The 19,507-nt window shown below is 36.7% G+C and overlaps 1 protein-coding gene across 2 annotated transcripts in view; it reads left to right on the top strand.

The window, feature by feature from the left end:
* NPAS3 (neuronal PAS domain protein 3) overlaps window positions 1–19,507 on the top strand; it is a 623,235-nt gene that overhangs the window by 561,770 nt on the left and 41,958 nt on the right. For both annotated transcript variants that reach the window (XM_075030304.1, XM_075030305.1), the window contains one exon: window positions 769–887. In XM_075030304.1, coding sequence (XP_074886405.1) covers window positions 769–887 — 119 coding nt within the window. The remainder of the gene's footprint in view (window positions 1–768; window positions 888–19,507) is intronic.

Raw genomic sequence — 19,507 nt, 5'->3', positions numbered from 1 at the left:
GATTATGTAAAGAATATCTCAGTACTGACTTGCGTTGTACCCACTATTTTATCATGGTTTATACTAAGAGTATTTATTTACTGTTTTAAGTGATTGCAGTTGAGGGAGTGGGAAGCACAGGTGAGAGCTATAGTTTCAAGCAGGAGGAATCTCTTCAATTGGACTACAAAGATATTTCATTAGTGACTAATTAGTCACCAATAATTAACGATGATGGTGATGATGACAATAATAATAATATGTGTCATTTACTTGAGCATTTTTGCTTTCAGGTTACTCAGTGCTTTATTCATAATAATTAACCCTTAGTAATGGGGAAATCAAGGTACTCAAAACCAGCAGTGAGTCACCCTAGATATCACTGTTTCGGTGAGGAGTGGAGACTAGGGAATGAAAGTCTGCAGAATTTGCAGCCTATTTCAGCAGACAGAATCTGAAGAGCTCCCCAGTTTTTAAAACAATGTTAAACCCTAACAAAATAACTCCAGTCATAATAAAACTGTGCAAGAAAGAGTTAATGAGGCAAATCTCTGTTAAAAATTCTATGGGGAAAAATAACTTCAAAATGAGACTTACTGAGTATACATATATTTTTCAATTTTTTTTTTGCTAAGTAAACGTTTTCTAAATGAGGTAAATTGATTACAACACTCTTAGCATCCATCAGTCATTTATTTTTAGTGAGTTCAAGGATTGCACCTGAAAAATAGCGTAGAGGGGATGTATAAAATCTAAATTATGTGTATATGTATTTTTTCTGTTCCCTAGTGGAATCTACAAGCCCCAGTTTACTAACCACTGACAACACTCTAGAGCGCTCTTTTTTCATCCGAATGAAATCTACACTGACCAAGCGAGGCGTGCACATCAAATCGTCAGGATACAAGGTAAGGGTTGCACTCTAGCATGAAATATTGACATTTTTAAATTATGTTCATTCATGTTCCAGGGACACATTAACAGACAGAGAAAGGAGCTATTTTGCATTTGCATATGTCTCATTCCTTTTGTTAAAGAATCATTAATGCAATATTTCCAGCCTGAGGTTTGGCTTTGGTACTATACCTCCATTAAATGGATCATTATGATGATAAACATTGATGATAACAGCATGATAGCATTCAAAAGAGCAACACTTCCAGAGTAAAGGTATATTTTACCAAAGAAGGTGAGTCAGAGTAACATCACTTTTTCCATAGTGGAAAATTACTGCTCATTTTGTTAGACTTTTAGTCATCTTTGGGTTATGTTTTTCCCAGAGAGGTAGGATTTCTTCATACAGACAATATGCTGGAGCTATTTAATTTCACTGCCATTCTGGCTGAAGGAAACAACAAGATACAACGTGTACTTTTCCACCATTTTTCTTTCATTGTCTGTCTGAGGGGCATCTGCTGCTGGGGATCATATTTGCTGGATTTCAGACTCTTTTAAGATATGAAAGTCTCTTGTTCCTTATCAGCAGTAATCTCATTTTTCTTCAGTCATATATCGCTCATAGTGCCGGTAGCTATCAGTGGCTTTGCAGTATACTAAAACTGGAAGGAATAGCACATTTTTAACATTGTCAACTTGCGGAATGAAACATGTCATCCATTAAGTATTATACAAGATAAAAGAGTAGTGCAAGAAAGTAAGTCTGAGAATGTGTGTGTATTTAAAGAAGTTGCTTGTCAATGTTAATTTTAAAACTTTCACAAGCATTTTTTTTCAGTTTTCAGAGGAAGATTTAGAGGATCTTTGAATTAAAATTCCCCAGCTCATTTTTCCCAAAAAATTCTCTGTGAATATAGCATCGAGGTAGTCTACCTGCACAGTAAAAATCTGGTAGAAATGTCTTCTTTGCAAGCAAATGACTGGGAGTCCTTGTGTTGGATGGTTTCTGGGTCAAGATGATTAAAGTAGTTGCTGATGGAAATTTAGGTCCAAATCAGTGGTTCCTTAAGGCACCACAAATTTTGATCTGTGTACTGCTTAATTGTCAACATCTGAAAGAATGCACTCAGTGCTTGTTCATGCTGACCAGTTTACAAGTCTCAGAAGATACCAAGACCAGGAAGTGTACTGGCAGTCTCAGGAGGAGGAAGGCAAATAAATGAATAAATGGGCAGGTCATTGAAGTTTTACTAATTTTTATGATCAGGCATGGTCCATCCAGGCTAGGCCAAAGTTAGATTGGCAGAGAACTTGCTTTTGGGGGGGATATTTTTCTTCCAATAGTAATGGGAAAAAAATAGAGAGTTCGTCTCTGGATTTGGTAGTCTGACATTTTTTTGCCAGAAGTAGATGAGAACAAAAGGAAGACATGGGAAGGACTTTGTCGTTCTTTTTTCTTGGACTCCTGACAATCTAATGTTAGTCCAGCACCAGAATAGGACATATCTAGAATGGGCTGGCTTCACAAGGTGGGGTTTTTACTCATTACAATACAGTTTTTGAAATTCACAGTAGACCCTTTACTCAAAAAAAAGACTCAGTAATGTCTATCATATAAATACTATTTCATTTCTCTTAGACCTGCTAATGCCTCATGGAAACACTGAAAACCATAACTGAGATGTCACAGGTAGACCAGTATGAATTTTGAAAGATCAGATATCATTTTTTAGCTAGCTTTTCCTAGACACAAAAAATGGATAAAAAGAAAAGGTATAACAGTTGAAAAAACTGTAAATAAAACATTTGGTTTTTTCCAAATTTTTCCATGAGGCATCAGCAAGTCAGCATGAGTAAAATTGCATAAACAGCATGTGAGTCCTAAGCAGGTGTAAATATAGAGGTGTAGTTCCTCTGCTTTTTGACGTTTTCAAGGATTTTGTAACTGACAGTGTTTGGCTGAATTCAGCTGTGTCCAGCCGTATTAATTGTATTTTATCAGTTTTTCAAAAGCATGGTTATTGCCACTCTGTGTTCAATGGAAGGAGAATTATACATAGCCTTGGTGAGACCCAGAAAAATTGTGTATCCATTTTAGAAGAGTTGGATCACGTGAATGTCTTTTTAACTGAATGTTAAGAACTGCTTTGTTTAAATGTCATTCTCAGTTGGTGTATTAGACAAGCATAATAAAACTGAACTGCTATAGTGAATGTTAGGAACACTTTTAGGAATGTTAGCGATTTATTCGTTGATTTCTAAAAGTCCAGTGCCAGAACAAACTTAAGGCTTCTTGAATTCGTTCAGGTATATATTTTATTAAAATTAAGAAAGATCCATGAGCCTTATGGATGTACAGCTATAAGAAATTATCAAAGGAAAGAACAGTTACATAACAATGACAAAGCTCATGGGAAGAGCTGGCTAAGTTCTGCATCAGAGGTCCCTGGAAGACCTCCAGCACTTACTCAGGAAACACTATGCCAGCTGGGGTCATGTGCAGCAGAGTTCCTGTGGGAAATCCTGGTAGAGCAGGCTGACTTGGGAGCCACTGTCTCACACCTTCAGAATACAACAGAGCACTGAATTTTCCCTCTGCAAAAAGCAAGGGCTCCTGGCTAACAGCTTCCCTTGAGCTCTTGTGTCATTGTGAGTGGGTAACCCTCCTGAATCAGCATACAAACATTCATCAGGAGAAGTGTGCTGTGAACTGTGTATCTTATGTGAGTCAGGTTTTACCTCTATCAAAGATATTCAGCTCCCTGTGGATTCAATCCTCCAGCAGTGACAAAATTTTTCATCTTTGTGAAGTGGCTGTGTCTTGTTCCAAACTCTTACTGAGCTCAGAACCACATCTCCATTTTTTCCTTGCTTTGAGGACTGCTGATGAATGTTTTCTTTAGATAGCAAATGATTGAGGTGGTCCACAAGATGCTTAGCCAATTTTCAGAACGAGTGATCCCTGCCTCAGGAAAATCACATAAAATTGAAAACAGTCAGAGAATGAGATTGATTAATCATTTGGGTTGATCTAGTCAGGACTAATTTTCTATCAAAAGAAATGTTGGAACAAAAATCACACTGATAGACTTACACTTATGTATACCTCAAAGAGACCTCTCCAGATCATTCTGACATGAGATGAACCCTGTTTATAGCCCTTTCCTGGACTGATTTAATTAGTCCAGAATTATACGTAAAGATGGAGGTAATGGCCTTTTTTCCATGAATTATATTAACTTAAAAGTCTGAAATGGGAAAGTGGTTACATGATTAATCCTCCCTCTCTCCTTCCCTTTCATTGTTCCCTACCACCCTCCTTGAATTGGATTTTCCCATTCTTAATATTCTTAGGCTCAGAGCTTGTAGGAAAAGAGTTTACATGTAGTGCTAGAGAGCTATTCAGTTTTCAGTAGGTAAATCTACAATCTTAAAAAAAAAAGTCAAATAAAATGTAGAAATCTGATAAAACACATTGAAAATAAATAAAAAGAAAAAAATAATTCCATTCGCTGCAAAACTCAGAATGTATTACCATTACAGCTGTTGTCTAAGATACATAATGCAGAGACTTACTGTTTTTCTCTGCTGAAAATGTATCACATCGTCCTTTTTTCAACTTTTTTCATCAATAAAAGATAGGTTTGTATTTAATTTGGATTTTTGTTGTCTCCGTTTTATCTCCTTTTCCATTTGTTTTCCTCCATTTGAGGGTCACAATTCTGTCCACTTAACGATTATCCCACCTTCAATGTTTCTATTGTCAGGCATATCTCAAAGCAAATTTTAACTGAAAACTACTTTGTTCAAGTCCAGTGATACTTTTCCTACTCCCCTATAGTATCACATTATTGTTTTGTCACACTTACTTTCATGTCAGATTGTGCTAGGATTTTTTCTGTTCAAACCTTTAGAGCCTGATACTGGTCTCTTGAACAAAGCATAACTATTGGGATGAAAAAGTAGTCAAAGCATCAAACATCATCAGAGCCAGTAGTTGCCAGTAGTTTCCAGTTCATCAGCTCATCAGATATGTTAGTATATATCCATACACATTCCTCTACTGTTTTATGGAGTAGCTCTTTCATGATAAGCTATTACAGAGGTGGATAAGCAAACATGAAGAGATTGCCTTGTACTTTTACTGTCGCTGTGGCAATCTCTGAATTTAGTATAACCAACATCTGTCGCCTCTCAGTCTCCCAAGAAGCTGGCAATCAACCTTCATGGCGATCCATCAGCAGACTTAAGGGCACCTTAAAAATCCTTCAGACCGTACCTTCCTACTTGCAGTGGTACTTTCTATCTGCTGTGTTACCTAGATGCCTTGGCCCATTCAGTGTCAACAAGAAACAGTCTCCCATGTCATTAAAATATCAAAGTCATTGAGGTCACAAGGCAGTGAGTCTACTGCAGACTCTTCAGTAACTGGAAGTAAATAGAGCAGCTATCATGTGCTGATCAAAATCTTACAACCTTAGACTTTTGAGCCTGTATTATTGAGAAAAGAAATATTTGCTAGGTTACTCAGATACTTCTGCCTTGAAGTGAGGCCTTGGTGTCTTTGAAAAGAGTCTTGGGATTATGGAAAAGCACATACATAGTCTTTGGAGATGAATGGAATGGACTTTGTTTCAGCTATTTGTATATCACATTCAGGAGTTCTGAAATCCTTTAATGTGGCACAGAAATGTTAGCACTGGATACAGGTGTAAGCCCTGCATTGCTGCTTTACAGAATCACAGCTCTTATCAATGCCAAGAGCAGGTATTTACACCTGTTTTTCTCTCTGGTGTTCTTCATGTGTAAGAGAATTGTGGAAAGTAAGCAAGCTTGAACAAACTGTCCAAATTGCAATGAAGGGAGCAAAGTTATCTTCATTACTTACTAAATCACAGAGGACTGTTAAACCTAGCAGCATAATCTGAAGTACTGGTGGACATACTGCATAAAAATAAGTAAATTACTCTATAAAAAATTTGGTTTAGCAAGTTTCGGTTAGAAATTTTGATGTTTTGTTGCACATCTAATGTCTGCATTTCAATAATGGAGGATTCAAATTTGGTTAGCTGTGCCTCATACATCAGTTGCTCTATATAAAAATATTTAAAATATTTAAAAACCCATAAAAGTGTTTTCACAAATTAGTCTTTGTAGTCTACATGAATTCAATTTTTTGTTTTGTGCAATGGTACCTTTCTATCAACTTGTTTAAAATTAAACATTTTCTGAGACTGTGCTCTCAGATTTTGCATTTAAAATCATAAAGCTAGAATTCTTTAAGTGCCAATTTTGAAGATGGAATCTAAATTTCTCATCGAAATTTTATGTCCATGGCAGTTCTATTATCAGCCTTTTTCACATAATTCCTGCCTTTATTCACAATTTAAAATTAATATTTTTTTATTATTTCTTTTTTTAGAAGAACTTGAAGAGTTGGGTAAGATTTGTAAATCTCAGTTATGCATTTGAAGTAAGTGCAGTTTTTGGCAGAATTTAGATTCAGTAATCCAAGAGGGCAAGAGAGCCAAAAACTCTGTTAGAGAGACAAAACTATGCCATTGCACTTGCCTTGTGATACCATTTTCTTGATTCAATCCAAAACTGAAATTATTGTTTCCCATCTAAGTGAAAGACTCATCTGGAATTCAGAAAGAAGATGTCCCTATTCCAAAATCACTTTAAGGACCGAATATATCATGGGCTAGTTAAGAACACAGCAGAAAACCACCTTCCATTTCAGGGGAATAGGAAGGAGAAAGAAAGAGAAGGCAGCTGGTTTTTTGCATAACAGTGTAATGATTAGTACTTTTCTCAGATGTGGGCTATGTTAGAGCCAGATTTAATTCCCTCCTCAGCCTGAGGGAATTCACATACCCCACATTCCAGCTCGGCCTAAATTCTTTTCTCCTCTTCTATTATTTTTCCCCCTTGAAATCTTTTCTGTCAAGCATTTTGCTCTGTCCTGGAAAGGTATCCTGACCTTTCTCTGTAGGAAGAAAGAAAACTGCAGAATTTAGTATTTCATCACATGGCTACTGCCACACCTCCTTAATTGAGTGAAGAAGGAATAAGAAACCAACATCAGGAAGCATTATGTGAAGAGTTTTCTAAATGTCAGCACATGCATTCCCCAGACTTTTCAGCACTGGGAAGACTTAAAGGTAATTTGTCAGAGAGAAAGAACTGATCGAGAATTCACCCATGTAAATCGATGACCTTTTAGTCAAAAGGAAGTCTCTTAGCTAGTAAAGATGCAGCATTACTTATAAAAGAACAAAATACTAATGGGCCAATCTGAGTCTTATGAAGTATCTACTTGTAGATATAAAGATACGGTTCAAGAAAAGATGGTCTGCAACAGGATTAAGAAGACTAGAGTTCATTTTATGCCTTGCTATAGAGCTGTGAGATTCTATTAGGAGAGCTGTCTGGAAAAGCTTGATTCACACATAGCATCTAAATACATTAACCACTTTTTTAAAAGTGTTCAGCAGCTACTAACTCTACCTTCTCAAAAAACATTTTCAGGGCTGAGCATCTTTTAAATGGGATTTATAGCACTGTTCTACCATCTGGAGACATAAATGTATGTTAGGCATTCATTTTTGCAGTAGCACTAATGAAACTAACTGGTTAGTATTATATAAAAGGCCTTTTTAATAACAGTCTTCTTGAAAACAAAGACTCAAGCTTTCATCGTTCCTCATGATGACTGCAGCTGTAGTATTCCTGACTCCTGTATCAGGATGTGTTTCTCCTCAGATATTGTCTTAAATGGTCACATGGCTTCAGAATTGTGATTTTGCTGCAGTGTGTTCCAGACTCTGTAAATGGGAAATCACAAACTGGGTTCTGAAAGAGAAGAAAACATAAAATTGAGCAAACACAGATTGCTTTCTGGGACATGTTCTATTTTCATAAATTCTGTTTTCAAAGAATAAGTGATTTGAAAAGTTAATAATATCACCAGATTAGCAGCAATTGCCTTTGATGCTGATCTTTAGGCAGTATAATTCTGAAGCTACCTTTCTTAAAAGTCAGTGGATACAACAGTGAAAGAAAATTATGAGATCAAGATTTACTCTGATACATAATAAAATATTAAAAATGGACAGAGATCAGCTCCAAGCCAAATCTGGTATTCTTTCAAGAACCAAGTTTTATTGAGTCATAGAGAAACAAAATGTTTGTCTCACTTTCATAAGTAGCACTAATTATCTAGATGAACTAGTAGTGCAGTGTGAGACCCGTTGCAGTGTTAATAAACAGAGATCAGTGAGCGGGATGAGAATAATGAGATCTCACCAGAGTTGGATCCAGAAAATACCTCCTATTACACGCTGCAAGAAAGGTGTCATGCTCCCAGGTGGGAATGCCTACTGAAAATGAGAGATCTTCAGTCCACAGAGTTTTCTTAAGTTATCCACCAATGTTGTCTGCCATTGCTTATTGTTAATGATTGGGAGTATGCCTTATGTAGTAGCAAAGAAAACCGCACTGTGAAGAATCACGAGCCAGAATTTGCTCTAGGACAGGCAGATGCTGCTGCCAACATCTCTGCTCCACTTGGCTGTTTTGTAACTGCTGCCAGTGGATATTTTGGCCCACCTCCTTTTCATAATGTAAACATTGTCTTAGATGTGCAAATGCAAACACTAATAACCATTTTAATTATCCCTACACTTTCAACAGGTCACAGTTTTTGTCCAAAGTATGTTTAGAAAAGACAATAAACTCATACATTAAAAAAATGTAACTAATATTAAGCTAATGTAGATGAAAGCATCTTCCTGCTGTTCAGCAGATACTTGCAGAAGCAGGATCATCCTTCCACTGGTAAAACTTTATTGAGTGTGAAACAGTCAAAAAAATTCAGAACTAAGATGAAACTGAATGGAAGGTTCTTAAACTTGCATTTCAGTGAATTTTACATTTAAGAAAATCTGTTTCTCATTGTGTTTCTCATTGTTGCACATTGTCTTGATCTGGTAACATGAGATCAATAGCTGTGGAACAGAAAATATGTCTTGAATTGATAGTCATAAGGGTATAATCCTGATATCTTATGCAAACACGTGTATCTAGCTTTTGTAGAACTGTGATGAGTTAACTAGAGGGAGAAGAATATATTTTTGCAAGAGAGTATTTTTCACTGTTGCCTCTGCAAGTAAATATTTTCTTGAAGAATTGCATGAAAATTCTAAACAAGAATACCTTCTAGGAATAAAGTTGTTCCACAAATGTGGAACCTACACACTCAGACATTACTTTCATTACACTATGATCTGTCACAGGCTGTATTAGTGGGCACGCAGAAGTTCCTTTGTTCATTCATGTGTAAGTAATGAAGACACCAGGAAAAAGCATAGTTGTTGCACTCAAGGAGGTAAACCTGTGGATTATTGCCTGTCTCCATGTCCACTCCACAAAGGAAAGGCCACCATGCATGTTCCCTTGAATAGCTAAAGTTGTACAGCTCATTTTATATACCAGCTACACAAGTTGGGTCTCATTAATGCTTTACAATCACATGTTCTTTGAAATTTAAAAAACAGTAGAGAAAATATCTTTTACAAACAGCTGAAAAATTTTAAATACTATTTAAATATTGTCATTATGAATTACTTCCCTGTAATTTTTCCTTCATCATTGATTATTGTATTCAATACATGCTGAAATGTTAGCTGCCCACATTTCATAAGGATCAGGCTGTTCCTTTGTCCTGTTAAAGCCAAATCCTTTTAAAAGTTCCTTTTTTTCCTGCTCCCTACTCTTCACATCTTCTTAGTGATATAATACCTGCATTAATTTATTTGCATTGTGCAACAGTGAGATAAACACTGAATTATGATTTCACCTCATCATGAACTTTGAAAAACATCTTTATTTCTCATTTCCTTTTTAACCTGTAATTCCCACACGGTTTTTAAATTTTCATTTACCTTTTGTGCAGGTTCTTACCTGTGTAAAGCATTATGTTTTATTGGCTTTTTCCTGTTGCTTATAATGTCATTTATATTAATGAATGTATTGCAACACTCCTCTGAGGCTGGAAAGTGCTGACATACCAAGAGATCAAGTAACTTGCCAAAGATAACAATGGCTGTTTGTGTCAGAGCCAACTGTGATTACATGCTGTACTTCATCCTCAGCCTTTCTTCCTAGTGCATGAATATTGTCAAATCATCTCTGTGTTCCAGCACATCACACTTCATTTTCTCAGGCTGGTACTTCCTTTGTTTTGATGGTTGCCCTGAACAGGCAAAATGAGATGCTAAATAAAAAAGTACTCAGATCATATAGTGTGAAATTTAGCAGAACCTTCACAGAAAACCTAGAAAAATATGAACTCCTGCTCTCAACTGGGCTACCACTAGCTGTAGAAGAGCTACTCCAAAATTCTTTTCCTCAGAAAGAAAAAGAAGCAAAGTACTAGCAGAAAAACACATTTTTCCTGCCGCTTGGATTTAGTCCAGGGGAGCTCCCTGAGGCTGCTGTTCCTGCCACCTTGTTGTGGGAGAGGAGCAGAGCTGGTGGTATCCACCTCCTCAGCTGACAGCTGGCTTGGTTCCTTGCAAACTTTGTCTTTCTTATTTCAAAACAAACAAACTTTATATAGATACATTTTTTTTTCAATTTGATTAATTTTTTTTTATATCCACCATAGATTTCTCCACCCTAAAGACCTCCATGCTTTATCAACTAGTGTGAAGCAATACATGTAATAAGCACGTGTAAAAATGGTAGGGAATCATTATGCACTGTAGCTTTTTATATTTGGACCAAAGTGAAAGTATTAGCAAACCAAAATGCCCCATTCACTCACTCAGATAGTACTACTTTGCAGCTGTTGCATAAGGTTCAAGGCCCATCATTTACTCAAACCCCAAGTTTTTTAGTATAATTTGCTGTCATATGAAGCAAGGTTCCTCTGTACCTGCTCATTTGACACAATGGGAGAACAAAGGCACAGAGCATTTCAGTGATGTATCCATCACCAGTATACCACACATGAAGCCGGTAGTCAAACAAGGACCATCATATGAGGCTTTCATTCCTTGTACTTGTTGACTTAACCTGGTGCAATGACTTCTGGATAATGATCTGGACACTGATTTGCAGTTTTTAGCTTCTAGAACAGAAAATTGATCATGAATGTTTCAGGCCATGTTTCCCAGAGAATTCCTATAGTATAAATGTCCTTTTTCTCTATTGTCCAGGGTGCATGTACACCACTTTATAACCAAACAAGCCACTATGCTTCTGTTCTAAATGTTTAAACATGCCTCTTGATTTGTCTGTTTAATGCACTGATACTAGCTGAAGAATGGCATTTGGTTGAGCCCATCTGCTTTACCCTATGGAGAAGGCAGAATATAGATGTTTGGTGGGAATAGTTTCAGTTTCTCCTTTTTACAGCATCATTAGGAAGCCGTCTTTCTAATAATAATAATTCCCATTTGACATCATGGAGGTAAAAAGAAATCACTGCTGACATCAAAAATGAGGTGATATTTCAGCAGTATTATTTCACTGAAGATAAAATGGAAGTCTTTATTACTCCCAATGCTTTTAAAGAAAGCTGAGCAAGGCTTATACTGACCCTGGAGCTTATATACCTTAATGCATCTATAACCAGTATGAAATAAGAAATTTTAATTGTTACTGCTATATTTTTTGGCTGTCCCTCCTTAGAACCAAGAATTTTGTGCCTGCTTAAAGGAAAATAATCAGTATCTGAGAACAAGCTTGGGAAAGCACAATTATCTTAATTTTCTCCATTACTTAAAATTCATACAAAAGACCCCCCCAAAATGAAAACAGTAAGTGTATTACAAGAAGTGGTAATTTTCTTACAAACTTCATACAGGAGCCTTTACTGGGAATCCATACGGATTGCATAAAGAGGTCTGAGCTCTGAAGAGGTTACCCTGAAGAGGGTTACAAGTTTTATTTCACTTTTTATGGATAGGTATTTTATTCTTTCTGAACTTCTTGTACACATTGCTGTGTGAATTGCTTGCCATTAAAAGGACGTAGCCAAGGTCTGTTTCATCAGTTGTAAACAATATATTTTCCACTTTTGTTTGTGATAGCACATTAGAAGCTCCCATACCCCTTTCCTTTGTACAAGACTTATTCAGTTATAATTCTAGTCTTTGTATAATTTTCCATCCTAAACCAAACAATATAGCACATCAGTGACTCTATCCAAATATACTTGGAAAAGAGCATATCTGCCTAGTTTGGCAATATTTCCTAAATTTGAGATCTATTCTTGGTGTACTGCTGGGTTTTTGTTTTGTTTTTTTTTTTATTTAGGGGACATATGAAGAGTAATATAGACTGGAAACAATTAGAGCAACAGGATGCAAGTCCAGTGCCTTTAAAATTTACAGTATTGCTCTAATTAAAAGAAAGTTCAAGAAATATGGATTCTTTCCATGGCTTCACTTTACAGAACTGGTCACGTACTTGCAAGTAGTGTCTCCTCTGTATAACAAAAAAAGCCGGATCAAAATGTTTCATAGTCTTTTCACAATCAAACTTTATGAAACTTTTGCAATTAAATATGTGGTGGAATCATCACGTTATTTTGTTCCAGGCAAATATGTTTATAACAGAGCAGTCACAGCTCATCTGCTGTTGAGTTACTGCTTCTCAGTTATTCTCAGAAATAAGATCTGAATTCATACAGGCGTGCAAATATTTAACAGTTATAAGCCTTTAAAAAATCAAAATTAGTAGTTACCAGTTACAGTGAGATGTTTAAATCTGAAATGAACTCTGCACTTTCAATGTAAATGTGTCTCATTCTATGTACAAATAGTTTGGGCATTTTCCCCAAGAATTTGTGCATGCATGGATGGAGTGCTTAATTTTATTTCATGTGAACTCAATGAGCCCTTTCACTTTTGACATATATTGGAAGGTCCAGGCATGTTTTTTCTCTGAAATATTAGATGAACATTTCTCTTCTTGAAAATCATTACCTTATTAGTCTTTTCATTCATTTCTCCTTGCTCAAGTGCCCAGAAATGTATATTTTTTTCCTAACTAATCAACTGCTTTCAGTTCTTGTGATCCTTCACATTGTTGTATTGCTACAAAGACTACGTTGGTTAGGTCAGTCCACCACTAGACCTAGCACTGTGTTTAAGAGCTACCTAGATGCAGAGCTCTGTTTTAATTAGCTCACAGGGCATCACTGAACACAGTCTGGCTCTCCCACAGTCACATGCCCAAGGTTAGGAATGGGGCACTGGACACAGTGTTTCCTGAGGAAGCAAGGAGCTGATTCACAATACACAAACATGCATTATGGGTTGTTTTCAGTCACTTTATAGTCATATGCATTCATAAATTTTGATATGGTTGTAAGATGCAGACTTTGATGGTACAAAACTCACAGAAGAGCTTTAGATCACTGGAGCAACCACAGATGAAGTTTATGTTGACAATTTATCAGCTCTTCTCCATCAAGGAAAATTGTTTTTTAGTGCCTGCCTATTAGCAATCACATGCATATTATGAAATCGAGTTTTGGGGAGGACAGCCTGCCATCTGTCTTTTCTGTATTTTTTTCACAATGCATCATGCTAAAGTTAAAACTTTCTGTGCTTCAAAATGGTGTAAAATATGAGATGTCTATAATAGAGACACTTGGAAAGAAAAATAGACTAAGTAGAAATGTAAATCTTTATAAACTTTATAAACAGGCAACTACTGATGCTATACTTCATGTTTTAGCTTCAAGTGCCCTCCACATTTTCCACACAGCATAGTGCCCACCATGTGCTCTTACGCTAGATTTCAGGGTTGCTAAAATGATAACTAATTAATATATATCTCAAGGAGCATGAGAATGCTTTCTTCATAAACTCTTTCTGGTTTGGCGGGGTGGGGGGCGGGAATGGAACTGCAAATGCCTGATGTGGAGAATGAAAAAAATATGTTCAGTTTCTTTTCTGTGTTCTGATATGCTAAGATTTTATCAATAATATTGTTTTCCTGTAAAAATATCTGCCTCAGAGAAAATCTGCTGTGTAGCTGTCAGGATTACACCTCTCAGAATATGCCTGTGATGATTCCGTTAAATTGATAAAAACAGAACACTCTGCTATATAGAAGGATTGCTGAAAAGAATATTCTGAGACCCTTTCATGTGTAACAGCACTTGTATGGCAGTATGTTTATTGTGCTATAAATTCCATCACTGATTTTGGCCATTTCAAATTGATTCTGCAGTAACTGTAAGTAATGAACCTTACAGACAGAGCCAAGGAAAAAAAAGAAAAAAGAAAAAACAAGCCAATAAACTTGTGGCTGTAGGAATACAAATTGTAGAGTTCATTTAGCCTCAGTTTTTATCAGAACATGCAGCCAATACCCCACAAAGCCAGAAAATATATCCAACAAAATATACAGTGCCATAGCCCTGGCTTGCTTTAAATTTAGCAGCTAAACTAGACAGTCAATTATTCGAAGGACATGTTTGTACAAAGTGTCCTGTGGATATCACCTGAGATTTAAGGAAGGTGCTCAGCATAAGTGGATGACAAAACAAGAGAAATAACAATAAAGTGACTTAAACAGGATAACGAGCTAAATCCTGAGCTGTTTTACATGGTCTAAGCAATAGCAGGCACCACTGGGTTTCACAGGGGTGTAGATCAATGTGCAGTGGGCTGCTAATGACTCACCAGGTCAAAATATATAAAAGACTCCAAGATTTACATATGTTCCTAGTCTATTTCCCTTTCTTTACTGAAAAGTTCTACCAGGTTAATAAGAATGATGTGATATCTTTTTTCCAGGTATCTTTAATGATCTCATAGATTTTAACAGAGAATTTATGCGCTTGCTAAAGATTACCATGGGATGGTTTTAAAACCCATCAAAAAGATACTGTTCTAAGGCTTTTCACATTTGTTTTATAGATTTCTATTACATTCTATAGGAACCCACTGATCTTGATTTGTTAAAGATTATCTACATTTCTCACAATCTTATTAGTGGATGCCAAGATCATTTAGACTCTTATTTTGCAAATAGACCATGGATCTAGTCCCACTAAATCAGTGGGCTTGTCATGTGATTAAAGCATATATGAATGTACATGTATGTTCTACCCTTAGTTGTTACATAAAGAGCTACCTTCCGATTTTAACTCAAATGCTGAAAAGACTAAAGTTTTCTTCTACATAGTTTTCCCAACATTACAGGAGAGAGAAACAGGGCCATGTTTTGGTTTCTGTGCAAAAATAAATAAACGTCTGGGTTGGGTTCCTAGAAGCCCTACAGCACTTCCATGCATCACAGCTTGCATACTCATGTATCTTACAGTCTGCATTGAGTGCTGAATTCATTCTGTGTGTCTTCTTGTACCTAACTCTGCAGATTTATCTGAACATCTGTACTGTCTGTGAGAGATATTAAATCCTCATTTTGAGATCAAAATGCTTGGGTCCATTCTAGCCTTGTATAGGCCACAAAGAAACTTATTGTCTAAGGCATATTCCTTGCCTCTCTCTATAAAAAAGTCTATTTTATCGATTCGACCAGTTTACAGCAGAAGCCTGAGTGACACACAGAGGAGAAAATACACAGAAAATGAGGCTTTCAGTTAAACACCAAATATGGTAAAAGTTATAATAAAATAATGAGAGTTGGGAACACTATTTTTTCTCTCACTCTCTGCTGTTTTGTGTTGCAATGAGGAACACAGTGAGCGAGTCTGAAGTCTTGTGAATAGGCCCTGGTAACCAAGAGCAAAAAACCCTTGCTCATTATCTCTACTCCCCTTCTGAATAAACATTTCAGCCGTCATAAATGAGTGTGACATGAAGGGCAAATGAATGGCTCTCATTCCAGATGAGAAACAGTTGACAGCTGAGCAACCTGAAGGTTGTTGTGAAGGTGCAGATCCCAAATGATGGGGCAGGCGTACCATTTATTTCAGTTCGACCTGAGATGCATCATACTCTTCAATGAGAGACTCCCAGCCTTGCAGAGGATAAGTCCTAGGTGTTCAGCCTGACTTTTGGTTAGGACTGCAGTGAGTGAAAGACAGAGCTGTCCTAATTTTTTCTTGTAATTTTATTAAATTACATAGAAAAACTTAGTCAAATATAAGGAAAGGTTCAGTATGGATTGACAGATGGCATACAACACCCCTACTGTATCTCATTCATAAATATGATTGATGTGGAGGTAATTTCTTGGTAACCTGTTTTTCAAAAAAAACATATTCTAGGTGGCGGGTTAGTAAAAGAAAATTAATCTCTGCATGTTAAACTTGCCAACTTTTGAATTAATTGCATAAGTATGACAATCAATTAATAAATGTTAAGCAAACAACAGAAAATTAGTGAATTAAAAGTAACTAAATTGATTCCAATGCAGATAAAGCAAGAAGCTGCCATAATTCTTCAGTGTAGATTCAAGAACACGAATCTTGTCTCATCAGTTCTTGCTCCCCATTTATCCACATCTAGCATTTAAAACAATGCTGTTTTATTATGATTTTTATGAATAAATTGCTATCTATAATCTAGCTTGCTACATTAAGTGGATTATAGAAACAAATCATAAATAGTAGTCCATTTGTAGCTGTCAAGGAGAAGGTCAGAGCTTTGCAAAGACCATCCATCTCCAAGTGGAATAAAAGTTTTTTCTTCAAAGAGAAATCACATACCTTGTTTGGGTGACTTCAGCTAGTAATGACAAGACAGTTTCTTGAAATACCCACAAAAACCCTCCTCTCCACAAAACTAACTTGATTTTGGGTCACCAGTCTTCTGCAAAATTGGGGTGATTTGACATGAAACAGATCACATCACTGAATATTTCTGGGAAAATTTTATTTGATTTGATTGAAAGTATATATTTTCATATTGTTCAAAATTTTCAGGAGACACTTAGGATGTTGCTAGAGGCTTACAGGTCACACATCTATGGAAAGGAGCTTGACCCTGAGATCCAAACATTTATGACCTATTGGTATCACTGCCACTGAACACACAGTTTGTATGTCTCCATTAATTTATCAGTATTATTTCATTGCATTTCACAGAATTGTGCAGAATAAGTCTGTATACTCATTCTCATTTTTTGCAGAAAGTCATACAGAGATTTGTTTCAGGAAGGACGTCTTCTAGTAGACATGTTCCTCTCATATACCTTAATTTACAGTGCTTAGTGTAAACAGTAGGCACCACCTTCCTTGTGTCTTAGCACAAGGGAGTTCATAACCTAGAACACTTCTACTGAAACTAAAATAAAAATAGAACTGATAGACATCTGAGTAAATACAATATGTCAAGGAAAAGTCAAAGACTGTTGCAAAGCTTTCTCGGGCAAGTGTGTCTACAGGGGATTTCCATTTGATACAGAATAGCTGCATTTCCAGCATGGGAACCAGCACCATCCCTGACCAAAAGTCTGAAAGAAATTAAGCTCCCAGCGGAGGGGGAGGATCCTCTCATGGATTAGTAAGTGCTTTAAAAACTAAAACCCAGGAATGGTCAGTTTTCTCAGTTTAAGCAGTCAGTCCTGCTTTTTCAGAGAAATTGCTGTTCCTGGGGCCTTTGTTCTCAACACATTCATAAATTAAATGGAAACCAAGGTGAACAGGAAAGTTGCAGTGCTTATTGGATTGTAAAAATGTAAGTCTAACATGAACAGTAGCACAAGAACTTCATGATTCTGTGTGAAGGGGCAATAAAATAGCAGATAAAATTCAGTTCAGGTAAATGTAAAGTAATACACAAAATACAATCCTGGCTGTATATATACAACGAAGAGCTCTGAACCAGCTGTTACTGCTCAGAGGAGGTACCTTGGAGTTGTAATGGGAGGTTTATGAAAAGAACAGCTTAGTGCTCAGTAGTGGTCAGAAAGCAAACAGAGTGCTAAGAAATTATTAGGAAAGAAATTAAAAATCAAACAGACAATGTCATTATATCATTGTATAAATCAATGTTTTTCCTATATCTTGAATACTTGTGCACTTGTTATCCCACCTCATCTCAAACTGAAGATCGTAGAACAGCAAAAAAGTGACAACATTGATCAATGTTGTGGAACAGCTAAAATATACCTAGGAGATTCAGCTTTGAAGAAAGATAACTATGGAGTCACATGATAGAAAACATCAGTGTATGGAGAAGGTGAATGGGGTATAATTTTCTGCAATCTCTCAATATGTAGCGTGGGGAACAAAATTAAATTAGTAAAAGACAAATTCAGAACAAGCAAAAGGAGGCATTTACCGATTCCAGATTTCAACAGTGAAACTCATTGCCACAGGGCACTATGAATGCCAAAAGCTTACCAAAGAACATGCCTGTGCCTCAGGAAGTGCTGGGAGAATACACAAGGGAAATGCCATTAGATGCTTGCCTAGTCTGATACTCTCCCTTAGCCAGCCTGAGTGACATGTTGAGGATGCTGATCTAGGCAGGCCTTTGGTTTGACCTGCTACAGCTGCTGTTAGGGACACACAGCTGCTTCTCTGGAAGGGCTGTCATAGTGCACCCTAGCCTTCTGCTACAGCCAGAGTCTCTGTAAAGCCACTTTAGGGCTTGGGGCTTGCAATTTGAATGCTAGCTACTTTCTTCATCAGGACCATGTGAGACTGTTTAACATTGTTCAAATATAATGCTGAGAACAGTCAGAGAACTACTGAGACTAGATGCTGGCAGACATGCCAGAAGACTCTTGCCTCCCATCCGATGATCATTCCTTTTCGCCATCTGGATGTGGAAGCATTACTAGCCACCTGCAGCAGTTTTTCTGAAATGCGCAGTTGTATTTTTCATAAAGTCAGCTCATATACTTTACTGTATGTTTTCCACTTGTAAATTGAAAATTTGTAGTTTAGATTCATATAAGTGACATTGATGGGAAGAAGGTGAAAGCATGTTAATAATTATGGGAAATTAATCTTTTTTTACCCATCTCCACCTTTGCTTCTGTCACAGTTGTGGCATTCTGCAGGAAAGCTCACACATTCTGTTGTCCAACATGTCTCAGTAGAACTTGTGTGTTTGTACACAGCCAGTGGAAATGGGGCCACACTAGGGGAAACCATGCAAGTATTAAAATACACAGAATGGTTGCTTCTCTGTGTAAGAGCCTGTACCAGACACCATTAGCACAAGCAGAGGAACCTTGGTATTAATGACATTCAGATAGTTCTCAGCCTTTTTCATGGTGTGTCCCTGCTCTAGTATGAGAAAAACTCAGATCTTTCCACCCATTTAGCCACAAAATAATGAAGTCACTCTTCCTTATGACTTCCTATATGACTTTTCTTGACTAACTTCAGAATGAATTCTGGGGTTGCAACCCCAGGTGAAGAGCTTGAGTAGAACATAAACATTACTGTCTTAATCAAGGCCAGGTTGGGGAAGCCATTTCTGTCTTTACAGACAACAGCATTTTCTACATTTTTTCTCTGTGTGTGGGAAAAATGCATTAATATGAGATATTTTGTTTTATCTAGTCCTTGCTCACTGTGCAGAGAATCACCTAAGGTAATTGTTGGATTGCTAAGAACTATATCAAATAAAACAGTAGGAAAAAAAAAAGAAAAAAATAATTAAAACTTTATTTCTCTCTCCAA

Source organism: Buteo buteo, chromosome 6 (genome assembly GCF_964188355.1).
Source record: "Buteo buteo chromosome 6, bButBut1.hap1.1, whole genome shotgun sequence".
Classification (NCBI taxonomy): Eukaryota; Metazoa; Chordata; class Aves; order Accipitriformes; family Accipitridae; genus Buteo; species Buteo buteo.
The sequence above is the reverse complement of the archived record's forward strand: the minus strand, read 5'-3'. Positions and strand labels throughout refer to the sequence as shown.